We start from the raw sequence: 18,948 nt of genomic DNA on the forward strand, positions 1-18,948 counted from the left end.
TTTTCTTCTTCATCTTCTGGGGGGTGGGGTAGCCTAATGGTTAAAGCGTTGGCTTGTCACGCCGAAGACCCGGGTTCGAATCCCCACATGGGCACAATGTGTGAAGCCCATTTCTGGTGTCCCCAGCCACGATGTTGCTGGAATATTGCTAAAAGCGGCGTAGAACCAAACTCAGTCTGTCAGTCAGTCTTCATCTTCTCCTTCCGATAATACCACACACATGACACACGAGAGTATGACCATGCATGAGAAATATTTGTAGCTTCTGTCATAATGACTAGTCGAATCTTGCTCTAAACAAACTGCGACATTTGATAAACAACGTGACCAATTTGATTATGCATTAAAGCCTAGTGACATGAACATGACCACACTGCCGTGGAACTGACACCAGAGTCGTGACCTCTAAATGTGACATAACTGACCTACAATTACACTATCGGTATCTTCTTACAGTCCTCTGTACTGTCATGGCTGCTTCACAGGGCACATTATTCGGTAAATGCGTCACGCTGTGCCCTGTTTAAATTAACTGTAATTGTACACGTCAGCTTTCAGTGGAGATCATTACAGTGATTAACATTACTCAGCTCATCAGTATTCATCTTCTTCATCACCATATTTAGGAGGGTGTCGTATCATTATTTGAATTTCAAATGTGAAACTTGACTATAGTGATGATGCTTTTATTACAAAGGGAGGTATTTCAATGGTGTCATCATCATCATCATCATTGTCGTCGTCACCATCATTGTATTTATGATTATGTAAATAACAAGATATGAAAAGGGCCCTTTTTGTACAAAGCAATTTAAATACAAAATTTAATAAATCAGCAAAACTCTTAAGTGTTTTTTTAAAAAGTTGTCTGATGTGTGTGGTTTGAAAACATTTTTGTTCATTTCAGCATTGTGATTTATTAGGCTTAAAACAATAGAAAATAGATGGAGGAATCTGATATGGGAAAAGGCTGATTTTACAGGTACTTAGGAAGCATTGTTTGAGTATTTGTAAATGACCAAGTCTAGGACCCAAAATAATTTTCATAGGAGATGCAGATATAATAAAGAAGAAACAGGCTACTCAGATTATTTCTCACAGTTAGATGTTCACTTGGTGCTGTCAGCCATGGAACATGTTTGATACTTTTTATGTCAAAACCATGGAGTTTTCCATGACTTCTAAGTTGTTCAAATATCACTTTTTTCATGCTCCATCTTTTATAAGGGTATTAAATCTGTTTTAGCTCCTGGCCATGATGATTTCACTTTGTGTCACATATCTTTTATGGCTTTGATACTCTCTTAAGGAAATGACAGAATTATGTCTATCAGTATTATGTCAAACAGGATTATGTCTATGTCGGGATCTGGATGTTGTAGTGTGGCGTTTAAGTTGAGCATAAATGTATAACATGAGACTGAATATGTATTTGTGATTGCATTTTGATTAGTAAAGTGTAAATATTTTAAAAATGTATAATAAAATTGGTGAATTGATAAAGAATACAATAGAAAGAAACAAATTTGTGAAAGTTTTTAAAATTTTAAAAGTGTATTTGTTATTATTGTTACAGAACAACAACCGCGGTGGCTACAATGTTGGGGATGCCACAGACGCACCCTATGGCACTGATGAAGGAAAACAGTACCGCATGGTAAGTCCAAACTAGTGAGTTAACACAGAATCTCACCATTGTCTGTTGTCAGAACTGTAAGACAGGGGTGGAAATAACTTTAAAATTGATAGTGTACTCCGGTACAGTGGCACATGTAAAATCACTTGCCCTGATAACTTTTCCACTATACCGGCCATTTTCTTGTTGATTTTTTAAATAACAACATAATTAACATTGGAATATCAACTGGACACCGGTACATTGTGATATGCAAATTTGCTTGCCCGACAGAAATAACACTGGACTCGGGCGTCAGGCAATGGGTTATTTCCACCCCTGTGAGACTATATCAGACTCACCTGTCTATGACCAGCACAAAACAGAAAAGAGTTCTCTATCTGCATCCGCTGACTGGAATATTGCTGAAATCTCACTCACTCACTCACTCACTCACTCACTCACTCACTCACACACTCACTCACTCACTCACTCACTCACTCACTCACTCACTCACTCACTCACTCGATCACTCGATCACTCGACTCGATCACTGGATCACTCACTGCACTCAAAGTTACTGATGTGTTGGTCGTGTTAGCTGCAACAGATACTAGGAGGTGAATACAATACGTATCATGAATATAGGGTTTCACAAATATTTATTCATGAATACAATAGCAAGTACATAGCTAATGTATGCATATTATATTCAGCGAAACAAAGTTGAATAATCATAAGTATTGGAAGAAACCAGTAATTGACTATTATATGATGTATGGTAATCTAGTTTTCATTACCCTTTTATTTCTCTTTTATGTGTTTTCTTTTTACTTAAAATAATAAAATTAAAATAACCCAAACATTCAGTGAATTTTTTGTACAGCAAACAAACAATATATAGTAATGCAGGGCTCCAGATAACTATTGGGGGTGCGAGTGTACTTACACATCATATTGCAAGTGGAGGTGTACTGAGAATTTTGAAGGAGTACTGACATGTTTTTGTGTGAGTGAGTTGATGGTGTGGTTTGTCTGGACGATTCATCGATCACTATTTCCAACCATGTATTTGTATTTGAAGAGGCGTGAGAAATAACTGAGCGACCGTGTTATGCGCGAAATGTCAGGTCCGACTGGATATAAATAGGAACAGTGTAGTTTTTAGCCAATTGAAAAATAGTGACGCATATCGTTGCATGGCAACGCAAGTGATTCCTACTGTCGGGGTTTCCTCATGTGTCAAATCGTGTTTCACAAAAGAAACTTGACAAGTATTTATCCGAAATAGATTTCCATTTGTACGGAAATTAAATGTTAGATGTACATAGGTATTTATGTGCGTACACGATACGCTTGAAATCTTATATTATGTCGTACTTAATTGATTTTGAGGCGTACATTACGCCTGTACGCCCCTTATCTGTAGCCCTGGTAATAGTGTTGCTTCTAACTTAATACTTTGGATGACACTATCATATAGGGGTCTCGCAAACTGAAACAAGCTTCAAAGCATTATGGAGGGTATATATTCCATTTTGCATATCTCATTTTGAAAAATATCAGACAGGTTCAAATGATAAACACTTAAATATTAAATTCTGGTGGCCATGAATAATGAGCAAAACTTATGAACGGATAATGTCTGATTCATCAAATACACACGTGTGTTGTAACAACCCTATTAGTTTACAACCGTTTCTGACTCCTTTACATCAGGAAGTAAGTGAGTAGCCAATGGTGCTATGACCTCTGCGTGGCTTCCTGTCTGTCAAGCGTGTTGTCGAAGTAGCATGAGCCACTGACCCGATACTACACGACCGGGATATACGCAATTTGTGTCCCAGACACCGACCGGTTTCGTCCTTCATTTCCTACTTTGATACCATGGTTACGAGTTGGTACTGTAAGAGAATAAAAAGCTTCTTAAGGCAGTCTGTGCGTTCAATTTTTCAATGCTGTTATACAGAATATATTCCAACAAGGGAATATCTATTACAAATATTTTGTTTGTCATTGTAACTTGACATATTTATCAATTTGTTTCTAATATCTAACATGAGTTTGGATTTTCTGTTGAAATTTTTGAATTTTTTAACCAAATTTACTCCCTTGTTTTAAAAAATTTCTGGGTCAGTATGACACATGAAATATGTGTTACAGCATAATCAGGGTTGTCTTGACACAATATCAGGTTAATATATAAAACTGAGAGAGTTTAGTTTTGCGCCTCTTTTAGCAATTATGAGTCCAGCGTGGGGACACCTGAAATGGGTTTCACACATTGTACCCTTATAAGGAATCTAACCTAGGTCTTCCCGGCTTTATCCAACTAGAACAAATCTCTACCACCACTAATGTATGAAATATAATAATAAAAGAATGATTTTTAATAATATATTAAATTGAAATATGAATAACAATTTAATCTTTCAAAATTTAAGCCACTGTACACTAATCTAGTTTGATCTCAATGAGTGAGTGAGTGAGTTAATATTTAACGTCACATCGGCAATATCTCAGCCATATCGTGACGACTCAATGAAGAGGATAGGGATAATTATCCTACAAGGATGCTGTGGTTTATGTTCATCCATGTGATGATGGATAATCATGATAACGTCCTACTTTGCACGACGATATGAGAGATGACATCATACCCTCCATCCTATGTTATGAGTGTCAAGTAGGTCTGAATACATGCATGAACAATTTCCACACCGTATATGGTCATTGTTCATCTGTTGTAATGTAACCACACTTGTATAGGATTGTAGAAAAGTTCCTAGAATGCACTCAAGTGTGAAATATGATGTATATCCAACATGCTTGCACTGGTCACCCCCTACTTATATACAGTAGGATATTGTTTTCATTGTGGTTTAAATAATACAAATACTGTTATGTAGTTATAATATCCCTATGTCAGGTACGGTGGGTATCACAATGTTGTCCTTTCAATATGAAGTCGTGATTGTCTGTTGCGGGTATAAGTATGTTGTGTTGCCTGGGGTTATCTTTGTGTTTTGTGTGATCAGTGACCTGTGAACATTATTCATGGAGGAAGAGAAGGAACATGTAGTGTTTATGATATATTAATTATAATGTCAGTCTCACATGGTGTTTGAGTCATTTCTAAAAATATGTCACAAACAATGATATATTACTTCTTACCTAGAACAATATATACAGGGGTGGAAATAACTTTAAAATTGCTAGTGTACTCCGGTACAGTGGCACATGTAAAATCACTTGCCCTGATAATTTTTCCACTATACCGTCCGTTTTCTTGTTGATTTTTTAAATAAACAACATAATTAACATTGGAAAGTCAACTGGACACCGGAAAAGTGTGATATACAATTTGCTTGCCCGACAGAAAAAAAACCACTGGACTCGGACGTCGGGCAATGGGTTATTTCCACCCCTGATATACACTGTATTGTGTTTTGAGACAAGATAATTTGTACTCTTATTTTCTCTGCTAGTAAGCTTGTAGTAATAGTTAAAGCATCTAAGGGAATGTTAAGATAGAAATATTTCATTTAGAATGTAAACTCATATTAAAAATGTCAATCACAGTATTTCCACTGAGAAGGTCAGGATATTGTTTATCTAGAACAGCATTTGATTTAAATATCTTTTTGAAGTCTATAACATAATGACAGATTTGTATATTAAAAGGAATGACTGGATGGTCTGTATTAACATATTGCAGTTGCCATAATGATAAACTTGATCTTGAAACTATATCTGTCATTGATAAGGCTGTTGGAAGTTATTTAGATTTTCTTCCCTTCGAGCCTCACAACCTTACACCTAAACTCCACTGAGATTTTAGAAGGCTCAGCACTGATTGGCTGATTAGAAAGTTCCCCCAACACATCATCCTATGGAGAAGCCCTCAGGTATTCATGCAGAGAGGTATTCGGTTGAGGTTAGAACATTTGAATAACTGAATTTTATCATTAAAGAAACGTATGAATAGATTCAAGTTGAGAGCTGCCTAAATACTCTAGGTACAAAGAGTAATAGTGAAGGTAACACAGTACAACTCATGATAGATTAATATTCAGGGTAGATGGAGGATATACTGTATGTAGAATGAGAATAATCTATGAGAAGTAAAAGTCAAAGTAGAAAATATAATGCAAAGTAGAAATTGTACTACTTGAGGTACAAAGACCATACCTCAAGGTACAAAGACCATAACTTAAGGTACAAAGACCATACCTCAAGTACAAAGTACAAAGACAATACCTCAAGGGTACCTCAAGATCATACCTCATAAAGGTACAAAGACCATACCTCAAGGTACAAAGACCATACCTCAAAAGGTACAAAGACCATAACTCAAGACCATACAGACAATACCTCAAGACAAAGACCAATACTACAGGACAATAAAGACCATACCTCAAGGTACAAAGACCATACCTCGAGGTACAAAGACCAATTTGCAAGGTACACAAAGACCATAACTCGAGGTACACAAAGACCAATAGTTAAGGTACAAAGACCAATACTCCAGGTACAAAGATCAATACTCCAAGTATGTCCTACTGAAGGTATAAAGAATAACACTGAAGTCAGAAGGAGTGTAATGTTTGGTGCTACGAGGACACATTACTTCATACTGTGGGTCTGGGCTGACCCTGTCTATCTATGGCCTAGTATGCCAGTAATGTTAATCCCCATGTATTGTCCTGGTCACACCCAGGTGCTACAGACTCATTATGCAGGTGTACCTGGCATGGTCAGGCCATGTTTGCACAATGTCCGGGACGTGTCACATCCTACCTGTGTCTGCCTCACTGGGCTCATAATATTTTTATAGAAATTGTGTTAGGTATTTCTTGCAGATTTTCACTTACATATGAACTTTGGTGTATGAGAACTTCTTGTTCAACCTGGCTTCAAAGTTTTAATAAATCCTAACAACGTATTCTCTCAGAGTATATTTTCCATAGGCAATCAAATGTTCATGTTTTAATTGAATGGTAACCATTTAAAATTTGGTCTGTTGTTTTATAGCTTTTTAAATTTCGTTACTGGCAAAATAGTTTTCATGTTTTTTAAGGTTTTAACCTTAAGTGAGAAGCAGACTCTTATTCTCAGGATGCCAGGCCTGCGTTTAAAGCAACCTGGCTCAGTTTCAGCTTCTTCTGTTGACAACTTTTATTTTTGTAAAGGCCACACTGTTGATTAACTTCATGAAACATAAATTGAAGTCCAAATATGCAAATGCAGATACATCTCAGCAAATGCTTAGTCAGGGTCAACATAGTTATGTAAAGGTTATATGTTACATATAAGAAAATATAAGAAATGTATTATAAAGATTCATCAACTATTTTAGCATGAAAACATAGTTATTTATTATGTGGAACTGTTAAAACCATACATTGTCAGTATGTGAGAGCCTCCAACTACTCACAGTTTTGAATGTTTGTGTAAGTTAATTAGCTGAGACTAACTACACAGAGTCAAAGTTTGTTTTCCTGATTTGAAACATGTGGATGCTTTTCGAAAAAGGTTCAGAAAGGTCCACCTTTGTTTTCATGCAATATGTCAGCTTACTTATATGTTTTCATTTAGCTCATAATACTTAGTTTGTTTATAAAATGTTGCCCTGAACATGATGACATGATGACGTCAGTGAAATGGAAAGTCAACATTTTTAATTGGAATTTTGGAGAAAATTCATTTAAATTTCTAAGACTCATAACAGGATTAAGAAATACAACCCCTCGTTTTATGCTGTATGGAGAACTAGGAAGATTCCCTATTTAGAATTATGATATATAAATGTTTATTAAACTTTTGGCACAAGTTAACTTACCAAGAAGGTGTTTTTTAAGCTTACCAACTTAATTCACAATTATTTATCACTTCAGAGAACAATAAATATAAAAGACAATCCCTGGCTCTCGTACGTTAAAAATATATTAGACAATACTGGACTCTCGTATCTTTTTGAAAATCCCTCAATTTGTACAACCCAGTGGCTGGTCTCAAAAGTTGAACATATCCTAAAGATCAATTTATCCCAAACTGGCATAATGACATTATTTCTAGTCCCAAGGGAATTTACTATCAGCACCTGAAGCCATTTCCTAATTTTGATGTATACCTCCTCCTTCCAAAACATATTTCTTTACCATTATAGAGATTTAGAACATGTAACCATAGTTTACCTATTGAGACGGGCTGGTGGTATAATATTCCAAGGGACGAGAGAACATGTCAACTATGCACTTCTGAAAACATCACAGATGAATATCATTATATATTTTTCATTGCAAAGCACTAGATATTTTGAGGAAACACTACTTAGCCACTCATCTAACCTCTTTCCCAATGAGGGGCGGTGGGGTAGTCTAGTGGTTAAAGCGTTGGCTCGTCACGACGAAGACCCGGGTTCGAATCCCCACATGGGTACAATGAGTGAAGCCCATTTCTGGTGTCCCCCGCCATGATATTGCTGGAATATTGCTAAAAGCGGCGTAAAACCAAACTCAGTCAGTCAGTCTTTCCCAATGAAACAAAGTTCACGAAAATATTATCTGTAAAAACATCTCGAGACATAGTAAATCTATCACAATATATCCTACATCTGTTTTCTGCCATCTTGAATTTCAATTTGTATTTGTGTATATGTTTACAATATATGCTCTTCGTACCACCAAGGTGGTTTATGAGAATAAAGAATTGAATTATAAAGGATATTAAACTAAATGCACCTTATGAGCAAATTGGGGAAAAAAGTTGGCCAAAGTCATGAAAATTATGTTGTTTTGAAGTTTGAATTTCCTTAAAGGCAGAGGTATTTTAACATTGTAGTTTGAAATAGCATTCACTGCAATTATATGTTATTAAGCATAAAAACATCTTCAGATTTATTAGTATTTTTATCTGTGAAGTATAGGTTTTCTCTATAAATCCATGAAATTAGTAACTAGTTATATATAAACATAATTTTTTATATTGTTAATTCAAATATTGGAACAATAACGTTTGTTATTTAGGGCTGAATGTGAAACCCGAAACACATCCAGATAAATCCTTGGAAATAGTGCTTCTGCTGATATTGTCTTTCCTGTATATTTCAGGCAATTGGTAAAAATACATGTATATGAAATAGCAAGCACATTAGTCAACATTTCCTTCAGCTACGAAAAGGAGGTATTTCTGAAGTTCTAGAAATATGAATGTCTAAACTATATTATTTTGTTGTGTTCTTTCCAGATATCCTTTCTTAGTGTCCCATATTTTTTCAGAAATATTTTCAAAGTGGCCCTGTGAAGACATTGCAGAACGGCGCTGGCGAGAGTAGACTCGTGCTGGAATGGACCAATCAGCATGGGTGTGGGGGGAACGAGGATGATAGTCCCCAGAAGCAGAACTGTGCCCTGATACTCCAGTACCTGTGTCAGGATGATGTTGACACACCCACAGGTACGACCCATGACGATCCGGGTTGGAATTGGTGTTCAGTAACCAATACAATAACACAAGTATTGATCCTCTTTGAGTCAGTGTCAGTCTCTGACTGGTATATCAATGTAATAGTTGAGCATGTTGACTGTAGGTGTAACACTATAAAACAGTCAATTGTCAAGACTAGTGCAAGCACACACACACACACACGCACGCACACCCACGTGTATGTGCTGTATTCTTTACCATGATCTTAAACCCCAATTCCAGAGATGCCAACCCATATGATTTTATCGTATTTGTTACGTAAAAACAACACAAAATACGCGAATATGATAGCACGAAAAATATACACATTTTTAAATATAATACATTAAATTAAATCATCAAATAGCATACGTACCATACACAATAAATTTCAACCACATTTTATTCAGTATCAAGCTATATGTGGATACTTACTACTAATGTAGGTGAGTACAATGTAAAATAACAAGGTCTTAGACAATATATTTACATATTTTATTTAATATGAAAATTCTTTGGAAAAGTTAAAACTAATTTTGGCCCAAAAATACTAATTTTTGCATCAGTTTTTGGCCAAAATACTAATTGGGCTAAATTAGGGTTGGCATTTCTGCAATTCATCTCACCTCTCCTCACTTTATTTGAACTAACCAATTTCATTAAAATCAAATCTTGTTGCAAATTCAGAAAAGGACAAAATAAAATCATTTTAATCATAAGTGTAATCTGATCATAGAATGAAATGACCATTCACAGTGTTGCAAGTTAACCAATGTCATTCAGTCAGTACCAGTAATGCTTTTGAAATCATGGATCCCAAAACGTTCATGATTTTCATCCTTAGGGTTATGAAAAGCTTGTTTTGACCATGGCATGCCTAATTTGGATATCTGACTCTGCATAAACCATGAATGTCATGTTACCATGGCAACTGTCTGCTACAGGTTCTGCAGACACACTGAGGAACGGTGTTAAAACCCAGACTCAAGACTACAAGAAGCCTGACAGTTTGACAGAGTCCAAGTCCGACAGCCAGACCAGGAAGGATAATGCTGTCAAATCTGACCGAGGTCTTCACGAATCCTGGGCCTGGTATGACAAGTGTTATCTTCGGGAACGGAAACAAAGGTAAGAGCGATTGTCAGTGTTGGTAAAAATATATAGGATATTCTACTGTCAGTCTTCACTCCAGATGAACTTATTATCAGACAATATTGTCTGTATGTATCATTTATATATATATTTGAAAACTACTTTATATTTTGATAAATATGTTGATTATTAGTAAATATTCCCATCACCACTCTTTTGGAGTTGTTACAGGAATATCATTGCTATCATTGAATTAGTCCTAAAATGTTTCGGGTGGTGGGGTATTCAAGTGGTTATAGCATTCACTCGTCATGCTTGAAAGCCCAGGTTCGATTCCCCACATGGGTGCAATGTGTGAAGCCCATTTCTGGTGCCGCTCCACTGAAATATTGCTGGTATATTATCAAAAGATGTGTAAAGCTAAACTCATGCACTCACCCCTAAAATGTTTCAATTCCTGTACCCAAAAGCCAGTTTGATAAATTATTTGAGATGTGGAATATTTTAATTGCTAGCATTGATAGTATGAAAAGGCTTAGCTGACTTTTCTGCCAAAGACTTGATTTGTAACGGTATGTCTCTCTATTCCAGGTCTGTTTACTGCTGACCAGAAGCTCAAGACCAACAATGGCCTTGGCTACAGCAGTGCCACCTACACTCGCCAGAACCCTCAGGGAGGTCGCTATGGTTACGAGTGTCCTGAAGAAAGAGATTATTTCCCATACTGGCATCCCACTCCCTGGAAGGATATTGCTGTCATGGCGGAGAATGCGTCCATGTGCAGGTTTGTGGTATTAACATCTTGTTTTTTGTTATTTTTGTTTCTGCTAAAGTATGGTACGAATAAAAAGAAATATTTTGTATAAAGAAATTAAAGGTATTGTTTACAAGGCAATTAGGGTAATTTATGAAAGTTTTGTGTATGGAGGGTTGAGAAGCCAAAGAGTTACCTCCCTTCCCTTATTGGCCTACCCAGTCCATAGTTCGAATTTTTTGTGATGACATGAAAGGAGGCAATAGTTTTCTATGGAAGTATCAAATCTTTTTAAATTTCTAAAAGATTTTCCTCCAAGTTTGTTTAGATGAAATGCAGTTGATCTGACTTCTGAACTCCAGACTCTGGCAGTGACAGTTCGGTTGATCATGTTGATACTTAGTTAGTTCTGTCGTCGTTTTGTTCCAGCTATTACCAGACTCTCAGCTTCAACGTTCAGCCCAAGTCGGAGTGTGTCGAGACGTACCCTGACAACACAAGGTGGCACTTCTCTCGCTGGAACAATCAGGCCGAATGTGAGGCAAATGGTGGACAGTGGGTGGAGCTACACAACTACCTGGAGAAGGCCCCACGTGAGTTGGTGATATATAGGGGAACCTGTTTTATGTTCTGGGCCTTGTTGCACAAAACGTAGCACTATGACAGTTGTAACTCCCTGTTAAAATGTGGGAGTTACAATCACTTTAGCACGAAGATCCCTTAGTTGAATGGGCCACTTGTATCTTGTTTTTATCAATGTTACAGCTTATCTGCACCAAGTGATTTTATTTTGTGAGTTTCAGGCCTGGGAAATTTTATAGTAGTCATTGGGGAAGTAAATATGGAAAGATTTCAGTTGTGTTTTTACCTATCTTATCAACAAACCAAGTTTTAGCAAAAATACCCTAAACCTACTGTGTTCCGTCAGATTCAGGATCTACCTCATTGAGCACTGATGTGTCCATTTCTGTATCTGTGATTACAGTGATGTAAACAATGTAGACTAATTGCTGGAATCATCCAGAGAGATTAAGGTTCCTTTCAACTTTGTTCAGTCCAGTTCAGAAATTTATTTCCAAAGTGTACATTGGCAGTTGTGATATCCATAATGCTTTCCTTTCCAGAATTCACCAGCGAGTCTGCATGTCGGAATGCTCGGTCAGCAGGACTGACATACATCTGGGCAGTTCCGTATGATGCAGAGGTGGTTACTGTGAAACAGTGTCTTGTTCAGCTGAGTCGGCCGGACTGTTCAGAAGCCCCCTGGTCCAGGTGAGTTCATGATGATGATGATGACGATGATGATGATGCGCCGCCGCCGATAATGATGATGATGACGATGATGGTGACGCCGATGGTGATGGTGGTGGTGGTGATGATGATGATGATGATGATGATGATGATGATGATGACTATTGATGATGACTATAAAGTAAGAGTTCCTTTGTGGAATGTTAGCTGTAGTATTCATCATAATAGTGAATTTACGTTTGTTTTCAGGTCAAATCACCTTGGTAACGGTGTTGATGGAGAGCCACTAAACTACACATGGGTGTTGCCACACTTCCCTTCTGGCAAAACAAAACGCTGTGTGTTTAGAATCAGGTAGGGAATGGTGACATTTTAGTGTGATAATTGTGCTGAATATGTTTGTTTCCTTTTATCACGTTGTAAAGTTTGAGACAGAACTACTGTCTTGCTTCCATGCTGTCACCTTTATTAGTAAATCTTACCTTCAGTGCAAAATGAGAGGCATTTGGGTAGTCCATTAGATATAGTGTTTGCCTGTCAGGTACAGTTTGGGGAACCATGTCTGTGCTCTGTACCACCTGCCGCGATCTTGCTTGAGTATTGCTTACACAGCAATAAGGCCATAGTTTTGTATCAATTTCTGATTGACATTGATGTTTGAGTTCACAATTTGTTTTTCGAGAGGGGCTGGTTTTCTATTGATGTTATATTTGATGCTAAAAATATGTTTGTTGTGTGCTTCCAGATACAACATTTCTACCGATGATTATGATCCCTATCACACAGACTCCAAGTACAACGGAAATATGTAAGTGTATGTGTGTGACAGTAGATCATCAGCATGGTGTTACTTGTATTTCAGGGTGGTGGGTAGCCTAGTGGTTAAAGCATCCTCTTCATGCTAAGACCTGGGTTCGATTCCCCACATGAGTACAATGTGTGAAGCCCATTTCTGGTGTCCCCTGCCAGGATATTGCTGAATATTGCTAAAAGCGGTGTAAAACTAAATTCTAGCAGCGACACTGTGTGATACTCGATTCTGATGGGCTGAGAGCTCATCAAAACCGTACTTAAATGGCAGTTTAAGACCGTTAATTAATGTGACCGATTCACCGTGTATGAATACAATGAACTCGTTGACCCTATTGTTTGTAAACAAACATGTCGGACATCGGCAATTACTACCTCGGCAGCATCTTTGGTGTTTTTGAAGTAAAATGCGAATGGTTTGAAGAAGAATTTCTTGACCCTAATCCCAGTGAAGAAACTACAAAGCTGGAAAATCTGTCAGCAGCACAGTGGCAGTATATTCAAACCGGGTTTAGATCTAGCGGGCATGACGTCGACAACACACGTCGGCCCACACGTCCTGACGTGTTCGGTTTTAAATTAAACATTTAGCGGTCTTAAATCAACGATAAAGGACCGCAAAATTGAAAACAGAGTAGCTTTATCTTCTAACTCACTCACTCACTACTTGTATTTCAGGGCATGGTGGGGTAGCCTTGTGGTTAAAGCATCTGCCCATCATGCCAAAGAGCCTTGGTGTCCCTTGACGTGATATTGCTGAAATATTGCTAAAAGCGGCGTAAAACCATGCTCACTCACTCACTTGTATTTTGCACAGTGAGCGTCGTGTTAGTTACACCTGCTTGTCATACCGATGGCTGGTGTTATTGCATCTGCATTAAATTCAGACACTCGATGCCATATGTAACAATGTTATTGTCCCACACAGTGTGGCAGTGATTGGCTTGAAGGGTTTTAGGGATATGGTACTCACCGATTATTAAGACAATGGTTTGTGTATGCAATGGTATTATGACCTGTCAAACAAATCACTGTGCCTGGCTAGATCTGTTCACTTGCCTTGTACAAGCATTTGCTGCAGTGGACCAGTTATTTCTGACTTGTTATGCCTCAATATTCATACATTTTGTTACCTTATCAATCTGATCGCTGAGGTAGTTCATGTTTTGTTTGTATATATCCATTGTTTGTATCCATTGTGTGTTCTGTGGGGGGGCGGTGGGGTAGCCTAGTGGTTAAAGCGTTGGCTCGTCACGGCGAAGACCCGGGTTCGAATCCCCACATGAGTACAATGAGTGAAGCCCATTTCTGGTGTCCCCCGCCGTGATATTGCTGGAATATTGCTACAAGCGGCGTAAAACCAAACTCAGTCAGTCAGTCTGTCAGTTCTGAGGGACTTGGTGAATATTGGGATAAAAATTGGTCTCAGCAACCCATGCTGGTTGTAAAAGGCAACCGGATTGTGTTGTCATGCTTGCTGTCTTGGTTGATACATGACCTATCCCATCTGTGTAGATTGATGCCTTGGAGTGTCTGGTCATCTAGCTAGAATAACGGGAGAAAACTTCAAGCAGAACATGCTTGTTGTCTCTAGTGGTTAAAGCGTTGGTTGATCACGAAGCTGTCTTGGTTTGAATGACCCCACATCTGTGTAGATTGATACTTTGTTGTGTCTGGTTATGAATTGCTGGAATATTGTCATCAAAGTGCTGGAATAACAAAGAAATCCTCAAAACAGAACTAGTGAGTTCCTGACCTTCAAGTTTTTCAACTTTCAGGTCGCCTGTTAAAGGAAATCCTTACGTAGATATAGGTGTTGGTCGCTCCCCACTCCGACTGAACATCAACACCAACCAATACGGCCGGATCTTCCAGGACCGAAGTCACGTGTTCCTCCTCCGACCACGCCCAGCAGGGATGCAGAACGACATCATACATAACCTGAATGTGCATGGCAAGAGCGGCAACATAGTGCAGGTGTATCCGGCGGTTGAGTACGACTTTGTGCCCAACAACCTCCGCATGAAGGCAGGAGAGCTCGTACACATACAGTGGACAGGTAGTAACCTTGGCAACCAACTTAAACTAAGATTATAGTCCGTTTGCTGTTGTACATACACTTGTTACAACAGTCATTAAAACACCAACATTTACATGATCGTTAGTTAAACAAGTTTTCATCTTCTTCATGAACATGTCTGAAATCATAGTGACGAGTTGGTATGGACAAATGACAAAGTTACATGCCATTTAAGACGATTTGTTGCTTTCGAATGTGTAGTTATTTGCCATATAATCATTATGATTTTGCAGCAATCAGACTCTAGTTCCAGGTTCTCGGCAGTCCTTCAAATTTTGATTCAAGTCATTCAGTACCCACTTACAATAAGACATGTATTTTGACTTTAGGATGCTAAATGAAAAATGGTTTTGATGTCAATCTTTCAGGATCCAACACACATAAAAATGGACCGAATGGTGGCGATGGACAGACAGGAGACGATGGTGAGGGAAAAACAGGTACGCAGTTTTCTTGTACATGTCTGGATATAAAACTGTTCCTTTCTTGAAGCAAATTTAAGATAATTTATTAAACACAAAATGGTTTATAATGTGAACAAAAATCCTCTTGGGTTCAATTAAAGAGGCTATTCACTGAACATGCATTCTTTATCCAACACAGCCTGTATGGTCATTTATTAAACATCCAATTTCAAAGTACACTATGTGGAGCCAAATCATTTTCAAGAAGCCCAAATTACATTTCCTCTTACATTACATTACATGTTCATCAGAATGCCACAGGGTCTTTAGGAGTTAAAATTGTCTTACCCCTACGACTATCGTAAATCTTGGTTCAACTATGGGAACTAAGATCATCTGAATACTCTGACTGTCGTAAGTCTATTTTAGACTCAGGAAGTTACAATCGAGGCCTGTTCCTCAAAGCGATCGTAGTGCTATGACTGTCGTATTAAGTCTATGTTAAAGAATGGGAGCTACGATCACCTTAGTCAGTGTTCAAAACTCCCTAAATTCCAAGCCAGACAGCCGGACTGGTAACTTTAAAGAATTACCAGTCCGGATACAAACTTGCCTGTCCGGTTTCAACAATAATAAAAAAAAATCAGGTTTCTGAATACTTTACTGTTTGTAGGCATCGCAATGAACTACATAGCACTAACAGGCAATGCACCGAGTTTAGATAAACTGAAAGTACACGTTGTGATTGGTTATTGTAACATGAACTGTCCAATCGTAAGTAGTTTGACATAATTATCATAATACCTTAAACACCTCAAACTGACGACAAGAGAACCTGTCTGATATTATGAAATATTTACTGTTAAGAGCATTTAATACTGACTCTTCTGAACCCACCATGTATATTTTGTATATATTCCTCTGATTTTATTGTAGCGCACAAGTGAATGGATACAGCCGCATTATATACTACTCACACTTTGCTAAGGAACACAAAAATTCGCAACTTTATTTATAATTCAAAATTGTATCCATTTAAAACTGGATAGATAATGATATGGTAACACATCTTTAGGAAAACAGCCACTTTAAGCTAACCGTATGCACTTGATACATGAGTAACCATAAAAATGGTTTTCATGGCACCAATCAACCATTTTGCAAATCATGGCACGAGTCATTGACAAGTACACAACACCTGTCAATAACAGGTATGGGATCCTCATGATGCAGTAACATACTGAAAACTTGGATCCATGCTTACAATAGGCATGGATATTTAAACCAAATCTGACCACGTATTCTGTTGTATCAGTGATTTGATCCTTAGCAAAGTGTGGATAGTATATAAGTCTATTATCATTATCATTTATTATCATTACTCCATACACATCAGTGCTGCTGGTTTCTGTTTCAGCCACAGACAGGAACAACTTGGTGGAGATCTTTGACAGAAATGACAACTTCCCTATCCCCTTTGAGAAGACCACCATGTGGACAGGGGCGGATATCAAGTGGATCTACCACGGGAAGACATCGGTGTCGTCCAAGAACCTGGCGGTCAATATGGCCTCCTCCGGATACTACAGGTAGCTCATCATCCTCATACTTGGAGACACTGCGACTAACAGGATCGGGTAGTCACTCCTGACTTGGTTGACACAGTCATTGTATCCCAATTGATGCTGATGCTGTTGATCACTGGCATATCTGGTCCAGACTCGATTATCTACAGACCACCAGCATATAGCTGGAATATTGCGAGTGTGGCATTAAACAACAAACAAACAACTGTATTTAATTAGTTTAAAATGATGCTTACTATGCTTCACATTCAGTTCTCACCTGGGGTCCATTCCACAAAGCTGTTGTAACGCTACAGAGTTGTAACTCTCATGCTTTTACTTAGACTTACAACTCTGTTTGAACTCTGATTGCTGTGTAGATTAAGCCATGGAATATCCCTTTCAAAATTTGTGTATCATATTTATACAAGGTTTGCACAGGCTTTGTAATGCTATAAATTTGGTAGCCATTGTTACACTTCTTTAAAATAACACCTTTATTTAGCTATCAGATGAATACCATCACATGTTTTCCAGGTGTATCAAGACAGCTGATTGTTCGGAAGCTGCCCACCGAGACTACACTGTTGAGAGCCGCGACAAGCTACATAACCAGCTGGACAATGCACCAGCCTCCTACGAAGGAGCTGTTGTGAAGTTCAGACAAGGCACATACCATTACATGTGTACACGGAACAACAACTTCACAAACAGGAGCCAGAAAGGCACCATCATTGTATCATAGAGGCAGCTTTATCAATCTTCGTCCTTCACAAGCATTATCGGAGATATTATGGTTTGCTGTATCATATTTACTCACAGTGCATCTTCTTGAGGCAGGGGACTTAACTGACCATAAAATGCAGTTCCATCTTGACTACTAAACAAGACTGGAATTTCCTGGTCTAAAGCGTTCGCTCTTCACGCCAAAGACCCGGGTTCAATTCCCCACATGGGTACAATGTGTGAAGCCCATTTCTGGTGGCCCCCACCATGATATTGCTGAAATAAGCTAAGAGCGGCGTAAAACTAAACTCACTCACTCACTTTTGTTTTTTATTTGGGGAGGGGGACTGTGGGGTTGTGCAGAAGTGTAAGACAGTTATTGGTACTTTTTAAACACAATCATAAGAAAGATTTTTTACCACAATTTTTCTTTTGTTGTGGAATAATTCTCATGTTTTGATCCATGTTTGAGTCATGCTGTCCATCTTGTTCTTTTGATCGTTTGAGATTGTTCTCCACATCTATGTATTTACATATATAAGTACTGAGCACCATATCCAACATTATAATTACCTAGCTACTTCAGGGTTTCGATAAGTCACAGCTTCTTGAATATACCATTCAACATTTGCCAAGGAACTATATTGTCATATTTATCAAAGATGTGGTCCTTAGCAAATATTGAACAGTATGCTTGCATCCTTATTTTGAAGTATGTTCAACTTCTGAGGATTTGTGATGAAATACATCACAGATATGTCTGGAGATGAAATCTGTGTCTTAACATATTATGTACAACTGAAGTTGTTGTTTTTTAAACATATGGATGTCTCATTAAGCAGGGTCTCTGACATAGACAATGATGAGTTTTATTTAATGTATGATAAGGGATGGTTCATAATTTATGGCTAGAGGGGGTGATGATGATTTTTATGGAGAAACACATTCGATGTAAATGCCCCTTAAAAAGTAAAGTAAGTGCCCCCACTGCATGTCATCAATGGTGACAAACATGGGTGACCCCCGTCCCCCAGAACAAAAATAAAATCATCACCCCATCAATTATATCATGTCTGATTGTTGATTTGATTAGTTATTCCCCAAATTAACAATGTTTCAAGTCTACAGCTAGTTAGGTCAATGTGAGCTGATCAAATGAAAGAACACAGGCACATGGTAGGTTG

General features: G+C 38.0%; 1 protein-coding gene across 1 annotated transcript in view; it reads left to right on the plus strand.

Moving 5' to 3' along the window:
* LOC124262603 (protein DD3-3-like) overlaps window positions 1-18,579 on the plus strand; it is a 29,915-nt gene extending 11,336 nt beyond the window's left edge. The window contains exons 3-14 of the mRNA XM_046697107.1: window positions 1,577-1,657; window positions 8,896-9,073; window positions 10,027-10,204; window positions 10,761-10,958; window positions 11,358-11,521; window positions 12,053-12,200; window positions 12,429-12,533; window positions 12,925-12,987; window positions 14,768-15,048; window positions 15,438-15,509; window positions 16,891-17,062; window positions 17,576-18,579. Coding sequence (XP_046553063.1) covers window positions 1,577-1,657; window positions 8,896-9,073; window positions 10,027-10,204; window positions 10,761-10,958; window positions 11,358-11,521; window positions 12,053-12,200; window positions 12,429-12,533; window positions 12,925-12,987; window positions 14,768-15,048; window positions 15,438-15,509; window positions 16,891-17,062; window positions 17,576-17,783 — 1,848 coding nt within the window. The 3' untranslated portion in view covers window positions 17,784-18,579. The remainder of the gene's footprint in view (window positions 1-1,576; window positions 1,658-8,895; window positions 9,074-10,026; window positions 10,205-10,760; window positions 10,959-11,357; window positions 11,522-12,052; window positions 12,201-12,428; window positions 12,534-12,924; window positions 12,988-14,767; window positions 15,049-15,437; window positions 15,510-16,890; window positions 17,063-17,575) is intronic.
* The last annotated feature ends 369 nt before the right edge of the window (window positions 18,580-18,948 follow it).

This window comes from Haliotis rubra, unplaced genomic scaffold (genome assembly GCF_003918875.1).
Source record: "Haliotis rubra isolate DU_JTF1 unplaced genomic scaffold, ASM391887v1 Scf847, whole genome shotgun sequence".
NCBI classification, from domain to species: domain Eukaryota; kingdom Metazoa; phylum Mollusca; class Gastropoda; order Lepetellida; family Haliotidae; genus Haliotis; species Haliotis rubra.